Below are 25547 nucleotides of genomic sequence, written 5' to 3' on the forward strand. Positions count from 1 at the left end.
CTGCAATCTCATGTTAGTCCCTTTTTAATTAATAGTTTTTTTTTTTTTGTCTCCATTGAATTTGTTACAATATGCTTCTGTTTTATGTTTTGGTTTTGGCCTCAGGGCATGTGGGAATCTTAGCTCCCCGACCAGGGATTGAACTCACACCCCCAGTGTTGGAGGGTGAAGTCTTAACCATTGGACTCCCAGTGATGTCCATAGTTCCTTTTTTTAAGTCCCAAACGTAGGATGCTCTGGGTATTGGGGGTCTAGCACAGATGAGACGAGGTCCCTGCTCCAGTGATGCTTGTGGGTACATCAAGGTCAGGGGGGCAGATAATAAAGAAGCCCACAAGATCATCTCAGGTAGATAAAAGCTAGGAGGGAAGGCATTGATGTGACAATGACCTGGGAAGGCTCCTTGAGCTGAGCTGGTGGGAGAGACTTATCTGGTGGCTAGCATTTGAGTTGGGACTGAAAGACAAGGAGCTGGCCTCTGAAGGCCTCAGGTAAGAGAAGTGTGGGGAGTAGGAACAGCTATAGCAGGTGTCCTGCGGGGTCACCGAGTGACCTGTGGGAGGAATCAGGAGAAGCCACTGTTGCTGGAGCACAGAGATCCAGAATGGGAGGATGGAGCCTCGCAGGCAGAGATGCATGATGGAGACCTCCTAGGTCATCATAACGAGTTCAGATCTCATTCCAGGTGTCATGGGAAACCACTGAAGGGTTTCAGTTAGAGAGGTAGTGATATCTGGCTTGTATTTTACTGAGCTGGCAAAAAAGTTCATTTAGGTTTTTCTGTAGGATGCTGTGGGAAAACTTGAACCAACTTTTTGGCCAACCCAATACAAGATCATCTCATCTCTTAGGTGGAAAATGGATTGCCAGGGGTTAAGAGTAAAACCTGGGTAACCACTTAATAGGCTGTATTTTGTTGTGTTTTAAGTTTTAGGCTTTTTTTTTTTTAATTGGAGGGTAATTGTTTTCCAATGTTGTGTGTGTTTCTGCAATGTTAGTTTCAACAATGTGAATCAGCTATAGTGTATGCATATATCCCCTCCCTCCAGTAGGCTGTTATAGTTCAAATGTGAGATCCGGTGAGTCTGTCTCCTGTGAGATGCAGAGTGGACCAATTTAGAGATAAGAGATCACAGGACTTGCTGTTAGAATGGGTGGGAGAGTGAGAGAGAAGAATTGTAGATAACTTCTAGGTTTGGTGTGCTACTTGCCAAGATGTGGACTGTTGAAAGATGAGCAGGAAAATCAAGTGAGCTCTGTTTTGCACATGTTCATTTTGAGATACTTGATGGAATAAATTGCAAATAAAGTTCTTTTCCAGTTCTGCAGAATGGATGAATTGAGAATTCCCAGGAACCCTCTGAATAATTTTCAGAGAAGTTCACATTCCATAGGTACCATATAGGTTATAGGTGAATGGAGGAGACTAATATAAATATGTAATGCATATATATTTGAGTGTGTGTATAAAATTCCAAGTTCGAACCATCCCTACTCTTGACCAGTTGGTGGTAAGATGGCCACCCAGCGTAAGTGCACTTGGACAACAGTTTCAGTACTTCTGTGTTTCTTGAGACATGAGCCTTCTGATTTCTGCTTAGGAGAAAACCCAACTTTTCAGTTGATAGACAAGCAGAGTACCTTACTTAAACAAGCATGAATCAGGGACGCCCCAGGAGATCCAGCAGTTAAGACTCCGAGCTTCTGATGCAGGTGTATTTGACCACTGATTGGGGAACTAAGATCTCACATGCCTCACAGCATGGCGAAAAAAATTTTTTTTTTTTTTTTTTAATTTAAAAAGCAAGAAACAAAGCACAGTATCAGTGAAGGCCAAGGTGGCCTGTGTCCTGTGAGGGCCCTGTTGTGGAGCAGGTTGGCCAGGTCAGTAGATAGAAGAATGCTAACTGGACTCACAGACTAGATTGGTTTCAGATCATTTCTGTGTTGAAGAACTTTACTACCTATTGTCTGAAACTTCAGCACAAATGATCTTGATGTGATGAGACAGAATGATTCAAGGGGCAGAGTGATTAGATAGAATGATTAGAAGAGGTGAGAGAGAAGGGAGGGTTGGAGGGCAGGAGGTGGCAAGACTGAGCTGTCAGTCTAGGTAGCTGAGAAAGTCCCCTGCTTATTGGACATTGTTCTAATGAGCTGAGGATGCTGGGCTTGTAAGCAGGGCTCATTTGCTACTTGAGGCAAAGCAGCAGCTGGCTGTTCCCCACTCTGTTCCAGGAATGCTCACACGCCACTATGATGGAGGACATCACCAAGACTGGCCTTCAGACAGCTTGAGGGGACCAGGAGGAGAGCCCTGTTGTAGGACTTTACATACAAATCACTACCTTCCTTTTGCCAAGTGGTGATGACTTCCCAGCTTCGGGGCCCCTCCCTGAACCAACTTAGTTAGAGCACTTGTGACGGCTCCGTGCAGTGTGAAGAGGTGACAAGTGAGGCATGGGCCTCTAGCATCCTGTAGGCAACAAAGCTATTGAAAAATGTCTTTTAAAGATGGAATATCTGACTGCCTTCTTTTTTTTTTTTCTGTTAAGATTTTATGGCCAAAGTGAAGATGGAGATGAATTTAGTAATTCAATCCGCCAGTTATTTCTTTCTTTCAATTCACTGATGGACAGGCCTATGGAAGAAGCTGTCAAGATCAAGGTCAGCTTGATCTACTTGGGCTGCTCTTAATACTGTGGGTGAGAATGTTCTGGGGAATGAAAAACTTGCAGTGCATGATAAAAAAATAATAATCCTCATTCATGGAAAACTTGTTAATTTTAGAATGACTTGTAGAAAGTAAAGGAGAAATCCCTTTGTATTCACTTTTTCGTGCATTTGTATTTTCAAATGTTCATTTCCCAAAGACAAGCTACCTATTTTTATTGAAGTCGAGTTGATTTACAATGTTGTGTTAGTTTCAGGTATACAGCAAAGTGATTCAGTTATACATATGTATTTTTTTCAGATTCTTTTTCATTACAGGTTATTAGAAGATATTGAATATAGTTCCCTATGCTATACAGCAGGTCCTTGTTTATTTTATATATCCTGATGTATATCTGTTCATCCTAATTTATCCCTTCCTACCCTCTCCCCTTTGATTACTGTAAGTTTTTTTCCCTAAGTCTGTGAGTCTGTTTTATAAATAAATTCATTCATGTTGTTGTTAGATGCCACATATAAATGACATCATATGATACCTGTCTTTTTTATGGCTGAGTAATATTCCGTTATCGCAGAAGGAAGTGACAACCACTCCAGTATTCTTGCCTAGAGAATTTCACGGACAGGGGAGCCTGGCGGGCTACAATCCATGGGATGGCAAAGAGTCGAACATGACTGAGTGGCTAATACTTACTCACAATATTCCATCACACACGCATACACATACATAGCACCTCTTTATCATTCCTCTGTTGATGGACACTTAGGCTGTTTCCATCTTTGGCTTTTGTGAATAGTGTTGCTGTGAACATTGGGGTGCGTGTATCTTTTCAGATTTGAGTTATTGTTTCTTCTAGTAAATGCCCAGGAGTGGGATTGCTAGATGATATAGTGATGCTATTTTTTGTTTTGTGAGGAACCTCCATGCTGTTCTTCATAGTGGTTGTACCAATTTTCATTCCCACCAACAGTGTAGGAGTGTTGCCTTTTTTCCACACCCTCACCAGCATTTATTGTTTATAGACTTCTGAGCTGTGTGAGATAATATCTCATTGGATTTTCTTTTCTGTAATAATCAGTGATGTTGAGCATCTTTGCATGTGCTTAATTGTGTCTAAATATAATCCATGGTACCTAAAACTTCTAGAAGAGAACATAGGCAAAGCATTATCTGACATAAATTGCAGCAGTATTTTCTTAGATCAGTCTCCCAAGTCAAAAGAGATAAAAGGAAAAATAAACAAGTGGGACCTAATCAAACTAAAAGGCTTTTGCATAGCAAAGGAAGCCATAAAGAAAACAAAAAGACAACCCACAGGATAGGAGAAAATATTTGCAAACAATGCAACCTGCAAGGGATAATTTCCTAAATACACAAAACAGCTCATCCACCTCAATATCAAAAGACCAAACACCGCAATCAAAAAATGGGCAGAAGATCTAAATAGACATTTTCCCAAAGATGACAAGCTACCCTTTTAGACATCCCTTGCACGGCTTTTATGGCCTCTGTGAATTTAGCCAATTGATCTTGATAACGATTCAAGCAGCAGGCTTTCTTCTTAGGGCTTCCCTTCTCCCCAGAAGCCCAAAGTCGTCATCATCATCATTCTTGGCAGTTTTTTAAGTGTAAGATATGTAATCCCTAAGGACTCAGATCTGAACTTTATTTTTTTCTCCTCTCTCTGGCAACTTTGTGAGGGAAATGTCAAGGTTTTGATTACCTCCTTGGATAGAAAAAATGAATTCTAAAAGGACAATGGAAAGCTTGTCTGTCCAGATTTTTTTTAGGAGAAAGATGATGGGAGATGTGTTAGCAATACTAGCTTTCTCCTTCATCACAAGAACATTCATGTCCAGTTTCCTGATTCCCAGCATTGGTCATTTCTTCTTGAGATCATGCAGGAAATTCTGTATCTGTCCTGCTTGATGACTGAATCTGCCTTTTTGTTTTTCTTGCAGGGGGCAGCCTTGAAGTACCTTCCTAGCATCATTAATGATGTCAAACTTGTGTTTGATCCTATTGAACTCAGGTAAATAGCCAAAAACTATTGTTTCTTTAAAAAAATTATTTATTTGGTTGTCTTGGGTCTTAATGGCGGCACTCAGGCCTCTCTGGTTGTGTTACATGGGCTCCAGAAAGCTCGGTCTTAGTTGTTCCACAGTATGTGGGATCTTAGTTGCCCAACCAGGGATTGAACCAGCATCCCCTGCATTGCAAGGCAGATTCTTAACCACTGGACCACCAGAGAAGTTCCTGTTATTTCTTAACAGGAGATGCAACTCCCCTGCTCAGCTTCAGCTTGGACTACTACGCATGCTGTGATTCTTCTAACATGTATGGACTGAACACCTTTCTGTGCTCAGTTCTAGGGAGGATAAAGGCCCCTGAGAGAGGTTTGCACTTTCTCCAAAGAAACAAAATGCACAGATATAAAATTAACTATAGGAAAAAAATGCATAATAATATGCTTCCCGCCATACACCTAAGTACCCCAGGAATGCCAGGTCAGATGGTGATTGACACTGGGGTAGAATTAGCCAGAAAAGGCTTTTGCAGAAATTGAGTATAAAGACAGGTCTGCAAAGCAGTGATGGACCTGACTGTTGGGCAGGTTTGGCAGACTCAGTTCCCCAGCTGAGCCCTAGAGTGAACGCAGAATATGGCCTCTCCTTGGCTTCTTAGAGACAGACTCTCTGGTCATTGAGGAGAGAATTCCAGGTCAACCTCTCCACGCCCAAATAATCTCCCATGAGAGAAGAAGAGCTTATTCCCTTCAACAAGGCAGGATAAAACCACTAACTACCCGGGTTTCTCTTCTAGTGTGCTCTTCTGCAAATTCATCCAGAGCATCCCTGACAACCACTTAGTTCGCCAGAAACTGAACTGCATGACCAAGATAGTAGAGAGCAATCTTTTCCAGCAGTCGGGTGAGTCTCCAGCAAAAATGGCCGCTTATGGAAATTGTCTTCCTCAGCCAATGCTGCCTTTAAAAAAAAAAAAATTGATTATGTCCTTGTTGAAACTTAAGCACTTCCTGGAAACTGGTTTTAAGGAGAAGGTGAAATCAGTTCAACGTTTTACCTAGCTCCATGAAAGAGCAAAATCATATGTTCTTTAATGTTTAATTCTATAGCGAATGTTGCATTAATTAGCAAACTTTGTCCTCAAAATACAAACCCCAGAAAGCAACAGGCAAGCGGGAAAGATGGTCCTTTTAAACAAATGCATCTCCTTTGACCTAGAAATGGAGTATAATATCAGTAACCAGGGACCAGGGCAGGCAGTGAGTGATACCATGATGTCATGGCATGGGGCAGTGATGCTGTGGGGCGGTGGTACCCTGTGGCAGGGATGCAGTGATGCCCCAGGGCAGTGATGGACTTCTTGCTGCTTGTACTTGCTCAGCAGAGCAGGTTATGCACATTTCTCCTCCACTCCATGCCTAGTCATATCACATCAGTGGCAAAAAATTGACCATGGCAGGAGCAGTGGCAGTCACTATAAATCAGAGAGGTTCCGGGGGAGCTGTGGGTGAGCCAGATTACCGTCTTAAACTGCTAGGAGTGGAGGAGGGCACCAAGGGAAGAAAACTCTTACACTGATAAAAGACTCTTCATTTTGTAACTAGTCAAGCAGGGAGCCATCAAGTGTAAATCACTGTGTTCCTGCCCCAAAGTTGACATGGGAAGGAGGTCCCATACCAGGTCCTTTCCCAGTAAACCCAAGACCCGTCAGGGTAGGCCAGCTGTGGGAGTTGTTTTTGAAGCTAGCACCAGGTCAGGGAGTCCCAGTGGGTAATTCATGCTGTGTGTATTGGCTGGAGGGTCTGAGGACCACCAGGGTACCTCAGAAGCAGGAAAAGTTGAGTAGGTTGGTGAGAGAACCCTCTTGACTTTGCCCCAGGCTAGTTATGTAACTTCAGATAAACAAAGGACCATCTCGTAAGTCTCAGCTTCTGTTTCTATGGAAGGATGGACTTGTACTAGGTCAAATCAGCAGTGTTTTTTGGCTCTGATATTTTCTGAGCCTCGAAATTTGTGCTCAGACATTTCAGCTGTTTCAAGGACATGGTCAAGGGGAGTGCAGAAAGCTACTGAGTGCTCTTAAGTAGAAAACCTATTATTAGTCAACCTCTTCTTATGCTGTGATAACTTCTGCCTCTAAGGGTGTGGAAAGCATAAATGAGACCATGAAGATGAGGCATTTGAGCTGAAGAGCAAGGATGCACTTCATAATTCCAACAGAGGAAGTGGTATCACTGTTCACAGTCGTTTCTGTTCATGCCCAGAATATCTGGACTTATCAGAATAATATTTTATCATCATGAAGTTCCCAGAAAGAAGACATAGTGGAAAGAAAGCACCTTCCTGTATGAAGTCCAAGTATCTGCAAAAGCATGAAAAGAATATCTGTGAAACTCACTGAAATGTGCTGATGAAGCTTAGTGAGCATAGGAATTTTTGAGTATATTGTACCCATTCGGTAGAACATGTCAAAAAATTAAAAGCATATAACTTGCTTAGTATATTAATTTCCTATAACTTAGCTTACAAATATCACATTGGCCTTTTTTTTTTTTTTTTTTGCTGCACCACATGGCTTGTGGGACCTTAGTTTCCTGACCAGGGATCAAACCTGTACACTCTGTGGTGGAAACGCTGAGTCCTAAACACTGGAATGCCAGTGAATCCCTAAGTTGACCTTTTTAAATGTTGTTTTAGTTAAAAAACTTTTTAAGACTTTTAAGACTTTTATTGAACTTGTTATAATAGGGCTTCTGAGGTGTTTTGTTGTTTTTTTTTTTTGGCCTTAAGACATGTGGAATCTTAACTCCCTGATAGGGATTGAATCGACACCCCTCTGCACTGGAAGGCAGCGTCTTCATCACTGCACCTCCAGGGAATTCCTGGTCTTTTTTTAAAAAAAAAAAAAGTTATATGCCTTAAAAAAAAACAAAACCTCTGTGTTACTCGCTCAGTTGTACCCAGCTCTTTGTGATCCTGTGGACTGCAGCCCACCAGACTCCTCTGTCCACGGGATTCTCCAGGCAAGAATACTGGAGTGGGTTGCCATTTCTCCTTCTCAAGGGATCTTCCCAACTCAGGGATTGAACCCTGGTCTCCTGTGTTGCAGGCACACTATTTACCATCTGAGGCAAAGGAAGCTCCACCCCCGCCCCCCCAAGAAAGCTAGACGTTGTTAAATACTTTATAAACATGGGACTACACACTAGGTGGGATTTCCTTTGCATTTAAGGGCAAGGTAGCGGGCTGAACTTCCGTGCCTAAAAATCACATGCTTCTGGGAGCCCCTGCAGGGCTGAGTCCAGAGCTGGGAAATGGGGGGACAGGCAGAGGGGGCTGTAGGAAGGAGCCAGGCTGTGTGGAGGGGTGCTCCAGCAGCTGCTGAGTGGTCTGCCTTCTCGCCCACAGAGTGCAGGGATGTGCTGCTGACTCTGCTGATAGACCAGCTCAGCGGCCAGTTGGATGACAACTCCAGCAAGCCTGACCACGAGGCCAGCTCACAGCTTCTCAGCTACCTCCTGGAGGTTCTGGACAGGAAGGATGTGGTGAGTTCAAGAGTCCCTCATGTGGAGCACAGCTCATGCTGGTCCTGTGGCCGGGGACAGGAACAGCTGTGTGGCCCTGCTCATCCCAGGCAGTTGAGAATCTAGGTAGTACCCACTTTAGAGGTGTTTAGAGAGGCTTCTCCTGGCTAGAACCTACCAGGCAAGTCTAGGTCTGGGGAGGTCTGCCTGCTATGGGGGCCGCTGCTGGCTGATTTTCCTGGCCAGCCCAGTTTGACCATCACTGAGGTCTCTCTGGGAACTTTTCAGAACCAGAGCTTTGTGTAGGCTTGTAAGGTAGAAACCTCTACCCTCTTGTGCTTTTGGTACCTGATGGCTTGAGCTTCTGAGAAGTTCTCCATATATACTCTCTGATGCTGATCCTTCCTTCTGAAACCTAAATGTTTTTTTCTACTCTTTTTTTTAGATAATATCTCTTTTATGTGGCTGAGCCATGCAGCCTGCAAGATCTTAATTCCAAGGAACTAACCCATTTCCCCTGCAGTGGAAGCTCGGAGCCTTAACCACTGAACCATCAGCATAGTCCCTGGGGGTGGTAATTTAGTCACTCAGTCGTGTGCAACGCTTTGCAGCCCCATGGACTGTAGCTGCCAGGCTCCTCTGTCCATGGGATTCTCTAGGCAAAAATATTGGAGTGGGTTGCCATTTCCTTCTCCAGGGGATCTTCCTGACCCAAGGATCAAACCCAGATCTCCTACATAAAGTCCCTAGACATATTTATATGTACAAACTAATTCCCTGTGTCTTCCTATACCATTTCGGCTCATTCCAGGCTCTCATTACTGAAGTTTATTCTTATGCCCCCCTTTTTTTATAGCCCAGTATTCCCTCCTATTTTCCTATAACTATATCTTCACCTTTCCCCCATTCTTCAGGGTCCAGTTGCATTAAGCACCTCCATAAAGTAGTTGTTGGTACAGTCCTGCCCAAATTCCTGCACTCTACTAGCTGCCTTTATTCTGTCCTTATGTTTTAAGGCTTTTACCATCTTTGAGTTGTGAATTCCACTCACAAACACTCCTTACATAGCTCCTGTGCTCTGGACACTGTGAAAGGTCTGAGTCTTCAGCAGTGAACAAGAGAAGTAAGCCCTCCCCTCATGAAACTGCCCTTCCAGGAGAACCTTTGTATTTTGTTTATTTATATTTAAGCCCCAACCCTCCTGCTGAAGTGTAAATTTGTTAAAGACTCAGAGGGTGCCTGTACACTGGACACACCTGCCGGGGTCTAACATATGGAACTCATGTAAATAGAGGAAAACACAGTACCCCACAGAGAGGCAGGTTTTATGAGTCGCTTTCATTCAAAGAAATAATAAAAAGCAAGGGGGTACTAATAATACTTGCTGTTTTAATAAAAGTACAGAAATAGCAATGATCTAGTTGTTGGAAGCATTAAGCAGGAGATTCAGACTATCTTTCAAGAAGCAGATATGGATACTGGCTTTGAAAAGGCGAGTTGAATATTGACAAGTTGGAACTGAAAGAATGTAATATCAAATCACAAGAAGGAAAAAGAAAAACATTCACAAGGCAGTGTTGGGTGTATCAGCCCAGCTAATTCCTATATAGGAACTTTTCTTTTTTTTTTTTTGCAGCTATGAATATTGAAGGCTCTGCAAAGTTGAATACTTGCTCATAGATACCTGACAGAGTCAGATTATTAATTCCTTATCTTAGTCTGCTCAAGCTCCTCTAGTAAAATAGCGAAGGCTGTGTGGATTAAAGAATAGATTTATTTCTCATAGTTCTAAGGACTGGAAGTTCAGGGTCACCATGCCAGCATGGCTGGGTCCTGGTGGGGGCCTCCTCCTGGCCTGCAGACAGCCACCTTCTGGCTGTGTCCCCACGTAGCCTTTCCTTGGCAGGAAAGCTCTCAGGTGTCCCTTCTTAAAAGGATACTAACCCATCAATCCCAGCTTTTGTCTTCATGACCTGATTCGCTCCCAAAGCTCCATCTCCAAATACCATCATCTTTAGGGGTTAGAGCTTCTACATAGAAATTTTGAAGGCAAAACTTCAGTTCATAACAATGTCCTTGACTTGAATTTCTTTTTAACAGAAGATGGCAAGAACTTTGTATATTTGCGTTTTGCTTCCCATTCATGTGCCTAGTTTTCCTGGGTGACTTGATCTACTCAGGGTCAGGACCCAGTACCTCATGCTAGTGGGGGTCCTCCAAAAACTGTTTATTGAATCAGCAGCTACAGGGAGCTCTCAGTGAGTCCAGGTGACGTAGGTTATTAGGAAGATATTCTTCTGCATCTCCACCTTCATCTTTCAAACGTTAGAACCAATGATATTAAGCAGATTCCTTAATAACATTATGTATCATTCTGCGATGTTTCCCCGTTTTGGATAAGAGACTGTTTTGTAGGCAAGAGCCAGAACGAGATGAAAGAGAAATCTCGACTGTCTAAGGTTTCCTTAAGAAAAGTGAAGCAAGTCAGAAGTGTGTCCATCCATGTGTTTCCTCCTTAGGGCCCCACGGCGAAGCACATACAGCTGGTAATGGAACGGCTGCTGAGAAGGATCAACCGGACCGTGATTGGGATGAGCCGACAGTCTCCCCATATTGTGAGTGTCGTCCAGGGGACCACGCGGACACTGCAGCTTCTCAGTGTCCCATCCCACCTACCCAATGAGGGGCTTTGGGGACCAGTGACTTGAGACCAAATTCACATAGGCCCCTCCCATCCCAGTTTCTAGACAGCACTGTTTGTTGGGTGGCATAGCTCCCTCGGGAATTGAATGGGGCCTCAAACTTTAAAGCCTCCCTGGTTGAGTGACTCTTCTTTTCAACTATGAGTAAATCTGATGCTGATTTTTCCTTGAGGGAAAATGATCCAACAGGAAGGTGGAGGAGATGAATGGGGGACAGTTATTAAGGATCTCACCAATACAAAGTGTGTGAATCCATTCTTAAGGAGTCTTACTCAGATGGACGGTGAAACAAAAACCTCCTCTAATATTATACATTAAAGCAGAGACCCACTGAGATATGCAGGCACCCTGGGTGGACTGAGAACTCGGGACCAGTTCTACCTAATGCTCTTTAAATATTTACTTAGTATTTTCTTTAAGGAAAATAAGAGCTTTTGTGAGCAGAAAATTAGAAAATTAGTTTAGCTGACTGCATTCAGCATTTCCTCTAGTATCTCGAGCAGTGTAATTGTAATTCTCAGTGTCTGCATGTTTTATGTGGATCCACTTTCATTAGAATGATAACAGTAATAGTATGTTCAGCCAAAATGATGTTAATAGTAGTGGTTGCTATTAGCTCATTTGTGTGTGTGTGTGTGCTAGAATTTATCTTGAGCACTTTATATTTCACTGAAAACTCATAGTAAGCTCCATTTTTAAAAAGAGGAAACATGCAGAAACCTGTACAAGATTATACAACCACCGTGTGATTGAGGTGGACTTTGGCTCCAGACAGCTGTTCTGGAGGCAGCGCCCTGCATGCTGTTAGCCATGCCCCCCGCCAGAAACTTACCAAGTTATGTTCCCAACTAGGCACTTTAGGCACTGTGAGAGAAATTCTGATAAATTCAGTTCTCCCCTTCACATTCTGTTTCCCCTGATGCTTGAAATGCTTATAGATTGGTGCCCTGTATTACCGGGCAGCCCTTTTCATTCAAAGAAAATCTTTTAAAGAACTTGAGATTAGCATGCATTTAGAAATCTCATTGTTGGCCTCTTATTCTCCAACTATTATGTCTACTAAATGTCAGGTAAAAAGTACAATGGAGACCAGAGGTAACTGTTGAAAGACCAAGTGGTATCGTCTACATGCATCTTCAAATGGAGCATCTTTTGCTTGCAGTTGTATAAGCTCCATGCGTGTGTACTTAGTTGCTCAGTCATGTCCAACTCTTGGTGACCCTGTGTACTGTAACTCATCAGGCTCCTTTGTCCATAGCCTTCTCCAGGCAAGAATACTGGAGTGGGTCGCCATTTCCAATGAGATTTTAACTAGAGGATAGAAAAAGAACTCTTCTAAATTGCTACTGTAAATAAAAACTATTTATTTCAAAAAAACATAGGTAGTAAGAAACTGCTGTAAGCCAGATATTGTTCTAGACAAGAGAAATACATCAGGAAACAGAACAAAAATCGCCACCTTAGAGAAGCTTACATTCTAGCAAGAGTAACAATAAAAAAATAAGTGCAGAATATTAGAAGGAGATAAGTGCTGTGGAGGGAAAAAACATTGAGTGGAATAAGGGGATTCAGGGTCATAGAGTTACAAATTTTATGTAAGGTGGTTAAGAATGGCTTTTTAGCGACTGCTTGGTGGTCCAGCAGTTGAGACTCCACAAATGCAGAGGATGTGGGTTCGATCCCTGGTTGGGGAACTAAGATCCCACGTGCTACATAGTAGGACCAAAAAAAAAAAAAAAAAAAAAATAGTGGCTTTCCTGGGAATTCCCTGGTGGTCCAGTGGTGGTTAGGACTGGGAGCTTTCACTACCTGGGGCCTGGGTTCCATCCCTGGTCAGGGAACTAAGATCCCACATACCTCAGGACATGCCCCCCACCCAAAAATACCTTTCCCAAGAAGGTAAAATTTGGACAAACACTTTAACAAAGGCCTGGAGAAATAAATAGCATTAGGTGCTGATGGTAATGCAAACTGTATGCTAGTTTGGCAATAAATATCAAAGCCTTAATACAATAAATTTACATTGCTTTATAATTAGAAAAATAAACTTTTTAAACAAGAGATGTAAGGCATTCATCCATAGAGAGGTGACCATGGATAGTCTTTTATTGTTTTTGTATGTAGGAAGTTATTCTCTCCATCCCAGGAACAGCTAGGTTTTCCTCTCCTCTGTGCCAAATTCATTTAAATTTGTATTGTTTTCATATATATGAATACAGGCAGATTCTGCCTTGGGTACTTATCCTTAGGCTAGAAAATTAAGTCTGTGACTCAAATATGATTGGACTAGGGGAGAGCCAGTTGAATATGTAATTCCTGGCCTCAAAAATGGAAATGATGGTAATCACCTAATTATCCAGACCAGGGATGGCCCTAGTGGTAAGGAATCCAGTTGTCAGTGTAAGAGATGCAGGTTCCATCCCTGAGTCTGGAAGATTCCCTGGAGTAGGAAACAGCAACCCGCTCCAGTATGCTTGCCTGGAAAATTCTGTGGACAGAGGAGCCTGGAGGGCTACCATCCATGGGACCGCAAAGAATCGGACACAGCTGAGGGACTGAATACACATCTAATTATCCAGTCCCTTTCTTCAGACCAGGTCCACAGTTCACATAGCTTAACATGCAAGAATCACTGACCAAAGGACTCCAGAGCTGGAGACATGACACTGCAGTGGTCCAGCAGGGAGCTCTCCGTTCCTCTCCTCTCCTCTGCTTCTCTACTCAGTTGTATTACTTCTCTTTCTCTTGCTGTCCTCCAAGCTCAAATTTGTTTAAATGATCTAAATATCTCTGGCATTTCTCTCTGGATGTCTCTACTACCCATCTTTCTCAACAAGCAACTCAGCATCTACAAGTTGTTTCAGCTTCACTAGTCATCTAGCTGAGATCTCAGAGTCAGTATCCCCTGACCTATAGGATTTCAGAGGTCAGAGCTGACAACAGGATGAATGAAGCCCTCCACTCGAACCTGGAAGGAGCTTGTTTTTACCAAGAAACTGCAAAGCACAGGCCTTTAGATCTTTAGAATTCAGTATGTTTCCAGCATGCTGGGGTCTCTGCATACTTACTTGGGTAGAGAAAACCAAAGACCGTGCACCCACATCTTGCTTTGTCAGCTGGTGGTCTCAGAAGCTGGGACTTGTTGTTTTCCGTCTCCTTCCAGGGGAGTTTTGTTGCTTGCATGATTGCCGTCCTGCAGCAGATGGATGACAGCCACTACAGCCACTACATCAGCACTTTCAAAACCAGACAAGACATCGTTGTAAGTGGTCTTCACTGCGTCCTGCTCACTTTAAGACTTTTAATATTTTGACAGAACTGAGCATCGGTTCTGTGTGGGTTCTCTTCCCACACATCTCTAATGCTGTGTGGCTTTGCACAGTGATTATAAGAGGGAGAGTGTTTCTCTGCCATAAGCTTTAAAGAAGAGTACTATGTATGTGGGCTTCCCAAGTGGCTCAGTGGTAAAGAGTCCGCGTGCCAGTCCAGGAGATGCAAGAGACGTGTTCCATCCCTGGGTCGGGAAGATCCCCTGGAGAAGAAAATGGCAACCTGCTCCAGTATTCTTGCATGGGAAGTCCCATGGACAGAGGAGCCTGATGGGCTGCAGTTCATGGGGTCACAAAAGAGTTGAACACAACTGAGTAACTAAAGAAGAGTTCATATACCAATAGGTCCTCCTGGAGACACTGAAGTTTCTTTGATTTAGAGAGACCCTGTACTTAGGAACATTTGGCTGACCTTTTTTGCTCTCAGAAGAGGACAGTGTCTCATTTTCAGGGACAGGAGTCACGCTTGCAAGGATTTTAGGAGACAGAGATGTGCATGGTCTTCTGAGATGTGGTGGATGTCATCCTTTCCAGTAGTTCTGGGAAGGGAAACAAAAAGAGGTAGTACCTGCCCCGTGTAACATTTGTAAGTTATCTTTAGTTGAAAATATTCCATTCTCTTTTGTTTTAAACAAAATTGTTCTCTTAATGGTTTACTATTAAGAGCCAAAGATAGCTTAAGAAGCTATCTTACATTATACATTATACAGCCAAAAATAGCTTAAGAAGCTAAGTTAGGTCTCCAGCGGCTTCCCCATGATTCTTCCTTCAGGGAACTGTTAATGGCTATTAAACATCCCTGAAAGTGGAAATTCCCTGACGGTCCAGTGGTTAGGACTCTGCGCTTTCATTGCTATAGTCTGAGTTCAATTCCTGGTCAGGGAACTAAGATCCTGCATAAAACAAAACAAAACATTATCCCTGAAGTTATCATCCTGTCTTGTGAAGCAATGGGCTGGTTACAGAGCTGGATTAACAGTTGAGGTCTCAGTAGACGAGACTTCCTTTGGGTAACTTCCATCATTCATGCATATTCTTGTCTTGTGTTCTTTATGCTCTCAGTTGTCCACTTTCTGCCGTTTTTATATGGATAGCATGCGGCCAGTACTCCCAAGGATACCCAGCTCTTTCCCTGCCAGTCACTCTCCTTTCTGTGAGGTCTACATGATGGAAAAACATAACAAAGAATTGGAGAGAAAGTTGCTGTTGTTCTGTCTCCAAGTCATGTCTGAATCTGCTACCGAATGGACTGTAACATGCCAGGCTCCCCTCTCCTCCACTGTCTCCCAGAGTTTGCTCAAGTTCATGTCTATTGAGTCAGTACTGTATTTTATTATTAGTTGTAATCGATCCAGTGGTGAACTCTCAGAATACTGTCTTGGACCACAATAAGGTATTGTGGCTTAGTCTGGAGACTTATGTGGACTTCCACTTCGACCATGCTTTCGCAGGCAGGCTGGTACAGGAGTCCATAGTCGTCTGTAGCTATGCTTCCAGAAATCTGGGCAAGAGAATCACAGAGGAGAGGAGAGGGGTTGAGAGGTGGAAGCTGAGGGTGGCGGTGTTTCTCCTCAGTAGGCAGATGGTGCAGTGTGTTTAAGAACACAGGCTTTGGAATACCGGGATCTGGGTTTGAATTCTGAATTCTATTCTGCTTCCCTCTGCGAAATTTTGGACAAGCTCTTTAACCTCACTGAACCTCGGCTTCCTCATATATAAGATGGTACCTACCTGGGGAGGGGAGGGGGTTAATGTGAGTACTTTTTAAAAAAACAGCTTTATTGAGATATAATTCACATTCCATACAATTCACCCACTTAAAGCATACAATTCATTGCTGTTTAGTATATTCACAGCATTTTGCAGCCGTCACAAGTCTGTATTTCCATAATATTTTCATCATCCAAAAAATAAATGCTTAATGTACCTACTGATGAATGGAATGGACATATGGAAAATGCCTTTGTACCTGACAAGTGTTAATACCTATGGGAACCAACTACTTATAATAATAATTATGATGTTATACTATAACTATATATAATATTTTATTATTCTGTAAGATAAAATTAGTATAAAAATAGTGACTTCTTGGGACTTCCTTGGAGGTTCAGTGGTTAGGACTCTGTATTCCCATGCAGGGGACACAGGTTCCATCCCTCATCAGGGAACTAAGTAAGATCCCATATGCTGCACTTTGCAGCCACAGGGGGGAAAAAAAGGACATTTTTTCAGATTTCCTTTGAAAGCAGGTAGAATAAAGACATTTATAGTAAGTTCAAACTCCGGGCAATTTGGCTCCATTAAGTAACCAAAAAAAAAAAACCAGAAAAAACTCTAAACTCAGGTTTAACCTCTGTTTTCTAGGTCAGTGTGAACTTTTCCCCCAGCATCATCTAATTAAAAAAGGATTATTGCCCCCAAGGAACCAGTGGTCATTAGTGGGAGAACTGCTGGGTACAGCTAGGCCTTTCAACCTTCAGTGGACCCCCCTTTCTCTCTGTCCTGCTGCTTCTGAAGAAATCACTGGAAGGACGCTGGGAAGCGGTAGAGAAAGGGAGGCCTGGGGAGATCTGTGAGCTGCCCTTCTTATGCCATGACTGTTCACAGTTCACTGAGAGCACCTGGGGCTGAACGTAGAGTCGGTGTCAGAAGCAGATAACCAGCATTTTACATCCTCGTTTCACAAACCATGAGCTCCTGTTGACTTGAGGGAAAAAAAGTTAATGGAATAGTTAGTAAGTAATGGGCGCACTTAAAATGTAGGATGAAAAACTGAAAAACTTGTGCACTAGGGCTAGGATGTGAGAACGGAAGGTAGAAATGATTTGGTCTGCACTGAACCAGAAGGAAGATGGCAAAGCACAGACTTCCGGCCTGTTGTTGTTCCTGATCCTTCGCTGTTTGGCCTCCGAAGTGCGCTGGGTAGCCATCAGGACTAGGCTCTCTGAGGAATATTGTTAGAAATAGAACCCAGGCCCCCTGCCTCCACAGCCCCGCGTTCTTTCTGTGCTTGCTGAAACTGCATGGCTTAGTGCCAGAGAAATTGGACTGGGTTTTCAGCTCAGGAATCTGAGTGGAAAATGTCTAAATTTAACTAACTAATAAATTTAAAAGCTTTCCAAACTTTTAAGCGCTGATTTTTAGCCTGATTTTTCTTTCTCTGAGTTACTTTTTTCCTCTTAGCCGCCTTGTGAGTAGAATAGCTGTTTTCTCGATCCTGGGCTTTTGTTATTTAGTTGTCACAGTCGTCAGGGTCCACTGCTGACATCTCTTTGTAAGGAGCGTTTAGGACCCTTCTCCCCAGGCTACCCATGGAAGCATTCCTGGAATAGGGAGAATCCTGACTCTGCCTCTTATTTATAGCATTTTGTTTCCATTCTAACAGTAATAAGGGAGAATTGGACTCAGAGTTGTTAGAAGTATCAGTTTTCTCAGACTCAGATACAGAGAAGAAACTGGTAGTTACCAGAGGGAAGGAGGGAGGAGAGGTGGACAAAAGAGCTGAAGGGGATTAAGAGACCCCAGCTGACGTTTATAAAGTAAATAATTGCCAAGGATGTAGTGTACACAGAGGGTATTCAGTCAATAATACTCTAAAAACTCTGTAGGATGACCGATGGTAACTGGACTAGGTGTGATGATCTTGTATAAAACCTTTGAACCTCTATGTAGAACACCTGAAACTAATATAATACCGTGTGTTAATCATAATTCAATTTTTAAAAGATTCCAAAAAGTTGAAAAGTGTCAGTTTTCTCACAGTTGGTGGATTTTTTTGGAAGTGCAGTAGACCTGTTCAGACAGCATTTGGCAGTTAAGCACTAACGATATTATGGCTGTAAACTTGGGATCCAGGACCCAAAGGTCTGGATCCTAGCTCTCTGCTTCTTGGTTTCTATGGCCTTAAGCCAGTCATTCAATTTTTCAATAGTCTATTTTATAATTTATAAAATTTGTGCAGTTTTTTCATCCTTGTCTCCCTTATCAGACTATGTGAAATTAGTTAATCACTCAATTATATCTGACTCTTTGTGACTCCATGGACTATAGCCTGCCAGGCTTCTCTTCCATGGGATTCTCCAAGCAAGAATACTGGAGTGGGTTGCCATTTCCTTCTCCAGGGGATCTTCCTGACCCAGGGATCGAACCCGGGTCTCCTGCATTGCAGGCACATTCTTTAACATCTGAGCCACCAGGGAGGGCAGATTATGTGATAGAAACATCAAATCATAGGACAGCTCTAAGAAAGCTGTATTATATATATACTGCTATACTCAAAATGGATAACCAATAAGGACCTTCTATATAGCACAAGGAGCAGCACTTAATATTTTGTAGTGACCTAAGTGAGAAAAGGACTTGAAAAAGAATATGTGCATGTATATGTATGACTGAATCACTTTGTTGTACACTTGAAACTAACACAACATTGTGAATCAACTGTGCTCCAATATAAAATAATTAAAAAAAAAACAAAACACTGTGTTTTGAAACTTAAAAGATAGACTGTTACGGGACTGTGGCCATCAGTGTAATGCGGGCCAGGCATACGATGTGTAACCCAGTTTTCCCCCAACCATTCCTCATCTGTTTTCTGCAGGACTTCCTCATGGAAACTTTTATCATGTTTAAGGATCTGATTGGAAAAAACATCTATGCTAAAGACTGGATGGTCATGAATATGACACAGAACAGGTGAGACCACCCATCGTGGGGCCAGCGGCGTTTGAAAACTTGGGTCTGGTAACTAGCTTCCTGAGCCTTGTGGAGCGCTGTCTCGTCTCTTTGCCTCAGGTCCATCATCTGGAAAGTAAAGGTCGTCCTGCCTCTATGGTCTTGGTGTGTGTCCTCCTGTTCTTGATTTCATCCAGGCTCTATCAGACACTCTGACTCAGGCTCTCAACTCTCTTCTTTCTGCTGTTACCTCATCACTCTCTCATGCTGATCATCAGCTCTGCAGGACATCTCTCAGTGCCGCCCTGTGGCCTTTCTTATCCTAATATTCAAGGCTTCGGCATCCTGACTCACCCTGCTTTCCTAGCCGTATCTTCCACTGTTTCCCTCCGTATACAATGTGTGTGCATGCTAAGTCACTTCAGTCGTGTCCGCCTCTTTGTGACTCCATGGACTATAGCCCACCAGGCTCATCTGTCCATGGGATTCTCCAGGCAAGAATACTGGAGTGGGTTGCCTCCTCCAGGGACTTTTCCCGACCCAGAAATCGGAACCCACATCCCTTGTATCTCCTGCACTGGCAGGCAGGTTTTTGACCACTGGCGCCACTTGGGAAGCCCACATAGTGTGCCCTACAGCCACACCGACCTCTTCCTGCCGCTGAACGTGCTCTATGCCTTCCCTCACATTGGCTGCTTCCGCCTGCCGTGCCTGCCCCATCGTCTCTCCCATTCCTTTAGCTCCTTCTCAAATGCCATCTCCAAAGGAAGCCATTCTGACCTAGATGTCCTCTTCTCTCCTTTTGATTCCCTATACCTGTTTGATACCCCCTCCTAGAATTTTCCATGTTCTTTGTTGGGTCAGGGTTCGATTTACAGGTTGCAAGTGAACCCCACCAAGCTGTAACCTTCTTAAGACCAGAAAGTGTCTCTTTCAAGGCAAAACCTAAGCCAGTGCTTTGCAGTTGCTGGTCTTCAACAAAGACTTGTTGAATTCAAGTCAGATGAACTGAATACAGATACTTAGGGGCTTCCCAGGTGGCTCAGTGGTAAAGAATCTGCCTGCCAGTATAGGAGATGTAGGAGATTCAGTATTGATCCCTGAGTCAGAAAGATCCCCTGGAGTAGGAGATGGCAACCCACTCCAGTACTCTTGCCTGGAAAATTCCGTGTCTAGAGGAGCCTGGTGTGCTATATTCCATGGGGTCAAAAAGAATCAGACACTACTGAACACGCATGCACAGATACTCAGATTCAGGATTTTTCAAGAGCTAAACAAAGTAAATTATTATGATGAGCATTAAGTCTCCATGGTCCTGGTATCTGGTTAGAAAACACTTCCCAATTATGTACAGATTATAGAAACAATTGCATCCGAAGTCCTAGACTTTAAAACACAAGCGTCACGATGGAGTAGAAAGAGCTCCGATCTGAGGCTCAGGAGCTGATCCTCTCAACTGGCTCAATTGTGATGCAGCCTTGAGTGATGCTAGGAGACAGTTCGAGAAACTGGCCTTCACCACAGAAGGCCAGTTTTTGTGCTGTTTTTGGTCTCTAAGAATCTTGATAGATCTAAAGGTCTTAGGTTAACAAGTCCAGGCTTGATTTGTTTTGTTGTTGTTGTTGTTTTTTAACATAGAAACTGTTAAGTCGTGTCTGACTCTGTTACCCCATGGCCTGCAGCCTGTCAGGGTCCTCTGTCCATGGGAATTCCCAGGCAGGGATACTGGGTAGGTAGCCATTTCTTTCTCCAGGGGATCTTCCCAACCCAGGGGTTGGACCCAAGTCTTCCGCATTGGCAGGTGGATTCTTTACCACTGAGCCACCTGGGAAGCCCCGGAAAATGTCTCAAAGAGCATGAAGTTTGCCTTATTTATCCAGTGTGTTTTTCTCCTCCCCGCAGGGTTTTCCTCCGTGCCATAAATCAGTTTGCTGAGGTTCTCACCAGATTCTTCATGGATCAGGCAAGCTTTGAACTTCAGGTAAGCGTGCAGTTCACCTAGAGGTTCCTTCAGTTCTCAGCTGAAGCAAGAGGAGAGTTTTATTTTGGAAGACAGATAGCCTCAGCTCTTATCAGAGCACTTACACACACCTGCTTGCAGGCAGTCACACAGGTATTCCTCTACCTACAAATGGTTTGGTGTCCAGAGAGCAGTGTGTATACACACCTGTTTGAAAGTCCAGAGTGACAGCAAAACAAGTGACCACTAGCTCCATCTTCATTCATTTACCCAGCAAATATTAGAGAGTTTTACATGCAGGGCCTTATTCTAAGTCCTGGCGGAGGCAGACAAGGTTCTGCTTCCATTACAGGGTGCATGTGGTTGGTGATGTGCTTCTGCTATGTCATAGCCTCTGATTGTATCTGTGGAACTTGGAAAGTGAAGACATAAGCGGAGGATATTGCATATATGTATACATGTGTATGTGTGCATATATACATATGTGTTTTTATATGTATGAAAATTTAGGTTGTTTGTATTTTCTGTTATGTTAAATAGCACGTACTTAAATATTTTTTAAATAACCCGTTTTTATTTTTCCAAGATAAAGTCCTAAAATATTTACTAGTTCAAAAGTTTGGCAAAACATTAGGACTTATATAAGTATTGCCAAACTACCTACTATAAATAGGTACACTTCTTGGCAGCAATTTTTCTTTATCCCAAGAGTAAAGACAAATATAATAGTTAAAATTTTGTTTTAATCTTAGTAAAGTATTAAAATTTTCAGGGCTGAATCATTGAAACAAAGAGAGAAAAATGTTCTGTGGATATTACTTTATTTATTGATTTCCGGAGAGTGAATTTCTGCTATGTGTCACTGTTTTAGTATGACCCTTGTTAATGTTATTTTCCATTTCTTTTTACCCACACAATTAATTTTGAGCAGCTCTGGAACAATTACTTCCATTTGGCAGTAGCATTTCTCACCCATGAGTCCCTTCAACTTGAAACCTTCTCAGAAGCCAAGCGCAACAAAATTGTAAAAAAGTAAGTGTCCTCTTAAACTTGCTTATAATTGGGAAGGGAGTTCTTCCATTTCTATTCAGAGCAGGATTTTTAATATCACGGAAATTACTGTTCACTGGCTACTCATATTGTTAGTGACCTTGGTCTTAAAATAATCATTTAATAAACCTCAGATTGCCCCAGATTCACATCTCTTCTCAGGGCCCATTCATTTTCAAATCAACCATCACATTCTCTTATAAAATCCCCACATGGAGAGGCACTCAGGCCAGAAAGTCCTCCCATCGCCCAGAACAGCTGCCGCCTGCTGACAGCTTATCCAAATTGCAAGCTTACTGCTGCTCTTCCTCATGATTCACAGAGCAGACTCCTTTGGCACCACTGGTCTATCTCCCAGTTTTAGTTACTTCAGCAGAGAAGCCAAGACTAACATATCACTTATAAATACCCTCCAGATTCCTGGCTTAGTATTCAAAATGGACTTGTGTGCAAGTGTGATGAGAGATTTAGGGAAGATTTTCACTGCTTTCATTTCAAATCTTTTTCAAAGTTCATTGAGAGCCTAGGAACTTAAAGGCTGTGTAATTAAAAAGGGCTTAAGAAATTTATCATTTAAAGGCTATGACATTTTTGTTCTGTTTCCGTGCTAGCATGTCTGGGATTCTAAGAAAATTATTTTAGCATCCCTTTAACTCTTCCCTTAAATACTAAGATTGGTGTCTAAGAGGTTGAGATTTAGTGATTGCACGTTCAAAGATAAAAGTAAAAACTATTTTGTAGATTTCCTGGTGGGGTGGTTATCAAGAGATATTTGATTTTTAAGATGGATACCTTAGTCTTATTCTTTAAAATATCTTAAATGACATAATTTCATTCAGGGATGGATTTGATTTTGGTGAAATGAGTTGACACCAAATCTGATAAATAAAGTGGCTAGTTAGGATAAGTGATTTTCGTTTTGGGCATTTCAGGAAAGTGTGACTATATGTATAATCCACATAAAAATGTATATGCATACTGGTAAAGATAAGCCTTAGGAAATAAAAACATTTATATTAAGATTATAGGAATGTGAATGAGTTTTTTTTTTCAGGACTTATTTTTAGTAAAAGCATCAACAGTAGTATTAAAAAGCAATAAGAATAGTTATTTCTTGTCGAGTATGTGCCAGTCTGGACTACACATGCTTATAAAATATTAATAGTAAAATTAGATACTTTTGTTAAAATGGAATAGTAAGAGAAATTTTTCAATATGATTTTTATTCTGACGTTTGAAGGCATTTCCAAAGCAGGAATTTCAAAAAAAATGTTGGGTGCAATAGTACCATGAGTAGAGAATGCAGATCTGTGCTGGCAGGGTAGGTCATACATCTGTACTTGAATTCCCTGGGAACAGTCTCCTTATCTGCTTTTGACCCACCCTATTTCCATTTTTAAGCCCCCAACCTCTGATATGGCATGTTATGTAGAGCAGCCTCCAGCTTTTGTATTCTTTAAAAGATTTCCAGGTAACTCTTACTCATCTCCACCCAAGAACCACTGTCTAGATCAGTGTTTCTCTACATTTTTGTCCTCCCTTGTAAACTTCTATAAGAAACCTTTTCATTTTATTTTTTTAACTTTTCTTCTCTTTTGTCCGTGCCATGCTACGTGTGGTATCTTAGTTTCCTGACCAGGGATTGAACACATGCCTCTGCACTGGAAGCAGAGTCCCAACCACTGGGCCGCCATGGAAGTCCCTGGAACCTTTTTAGAAAAATGTTTTCCTAATCACAAACCCCCCAATGAAATATTAATACCACCTATATACTAAATATATGTTTATGTACTAAATGTAGACCTTACTTTATATGCCAAAGCAGTAAGCTTTTTTTTTTAGTCCCCATGGATCAGTTTTCACCCCTTTGGAGACATTATCAGCCCATTTGAGGATGTATGTCTAGAACTTCGCAGTGTAAATGCTTTAAAGAATGTACTGGTGTGGCTAAGGGTTACAGGCAGCATGTTTGTTATACATCATTAGCCATACTACCATGTAAGTCATACCTCAGTCATCTTCCTTTTCTTTAGTATTTTATTTATTTATTTTTGCTTAAGAGCAATCAGAGTGCTTCTCACTCTTCTCCCTTCAGTAAGTGTGTTGATCTCATCTTCTCAGTGATTTTTGACACTTACTTTGCTCCATCTTTTGCTGGACCCCCATCTGTATGTCTGTGTCCCCTCATCTCTATGTGTATCAGTCTTTTGGGGGCTTATTTACATGTCAGCTGCAGCTCTTCATGTGATTTTTGCCTCAGTATCTACCTTGATTGTGATCTAGAGAACACAGGCTTTCTTTACTCCCCTTATCATTGTATCAGTATTATATGTTCTCGTTTGCACCGCACATTTTTCTCCTGGTTTACGATCTTCTTCCTAGATACGGGGACATGAGAAAGGAGATCGGCTTTAGGATCCGGGACATGTGGTATAACCTGGGTAAGTGTACAACCTGAACACCACTCCTTGTGCTCCATGCATCCCACGATGAAGTCTTTTTCATTTTAATTCCTTTTAATTCAATTAAAATTTCATTTTAATCGCGATTGGTTTGTCTGTGTGTCTGGAAGTGCAGGTATGACATATGGGTTTCTTATGACAATCACGTGTTATCAGAATAGAATATTTAGTCACTCACTCCTGAATTGAATTGCTTTACCCACAACTTTTTCTTTTCTTATGGGCCCTGTGGAGGAAAATTGTAGCATTTTACTTCTGGTGAAATTGTTTAATATCCTCACTTCCTTTCATTTCAGGTCCCCATAAAATCAAATTCATCCCATCCATGGTGGGTCCCATTCTGGAAGTCACATTAACCCCCGAAGTAGAGCTTCGGAAAGCCACCATCCCCATTTTCTTTGATATGATGCAGTGTGAGTTCAATTTCAGTGGAAACGGCAATTTCCATATGGTAAGGAGTGGTGGATCACTTTACTAGTGCATGTAGAATCCAATTCTTTTTTTTTTTTTCTAATAGAGAATCAGTAGCCTGAACAGTACAAATCAAAGTTATCTAAATATTCTGTTTTTGCATTTTATTTTGTAAAGCAATTAGACACAGAATTAAGATAGCCCATCTTTGGTCCTGGAAGCAGTCTTTTTGGTACATGTGTTTCCTAAAGCAGCACTCTTATCTCTGGATCATTAAAAAAAATTTGACTTTATGCATTTTAATCCTGTCTCTTGCAACTGTTACAGTGGATTAAGCTTTAGTTTTTGAAGTCTTTAGTTTGGAGACCTTAGTCTGCCTGATACATTTTTCCTGTATTTCAGTTTTCCTATCTATCAATACATAATATATTAGTATCAAAAGGAAGATTTTGCAGCTATGAAGCTTCGCAAAAGCAATCCCATTGTCAAGACTTCAACAGGAACCAAAAATAAAATGGAAAGTTAAAACCATTAAGCTATTTTTATATGCATAGTTATGATAGGCAAATAATATTTAGGCTAGTTTTCTTTCTGCAATTATAAAGCAAAGGACAAAGTTACACCAGATTGCTTTAGAAAATTTTGACATCGCCTTGGTGCATTTGGGCTTCTCAGATGGTCCTAGTGGTAAAAAACTCACCTGCCAATGTAGGAGACATAAGAGACCCAAG

At 42.0% G+C, this 25547-nt stretch overlaps 1 protein-coding gene across 1 annotated transcript in view; it reads left to right on the forward strand.

Annotated features, from left to right (window-relative positions):
- Positions 1-25547, forward strand: part of DOCK5 (dedicator of cytokinesis 5) — a 278523-nt gene that overhangs the window by 197262 nt on the left and 55714 nt on the right. The window contains exons 25-35 of the mRNA XM_068973628.1: positions 2556-2667; positions 4636-4706; positions 5498-5604; positions 8110-8246; positions 10745-10840; positions 14091-14189; positions 18860-18954; positions 20836-20914; positions 21825-21925; positions 24326-24384; positions 24702-24856. Of these exons, the coding sequence (XP_068829729.1) occupies positions 2556-2667; positions 4636-4706; positions 5498-5604; positions 8110-8246; positions 10745-10840; positions 14091-14189; positions 18860-18954; positions 20836-20914; positions 21825-21925; positions 24326-24384; positions 24702-24856 (1111 nt within the window). The remainder of the gene's footprint in view (positions 1-2555; positions 2668-4635; positions 4707-5497; positions 5605-8109; positions 8247-10744; positions 10841-14090; positions 14190-18859; positions 18955-20835; positions 20915-21824; positions 21926-24325; positions 24385-24701; positions 24857-25547) is intronic.

Source organism: Capricornis sumatraensis, chromosome 6 (genome assembly GCF_032405125.1).
Source record: "Capricornis sumatraensis isolate serow.1 chromosome 6, serow.2, whole genome shotgun sequence".
Taxonomy (NCBI): Eukaryota; Metazoa; Chordata; class Mammalia; order Artiodactyla; family Bovidae; genus Capricornis; species Capricornis sumatraensis.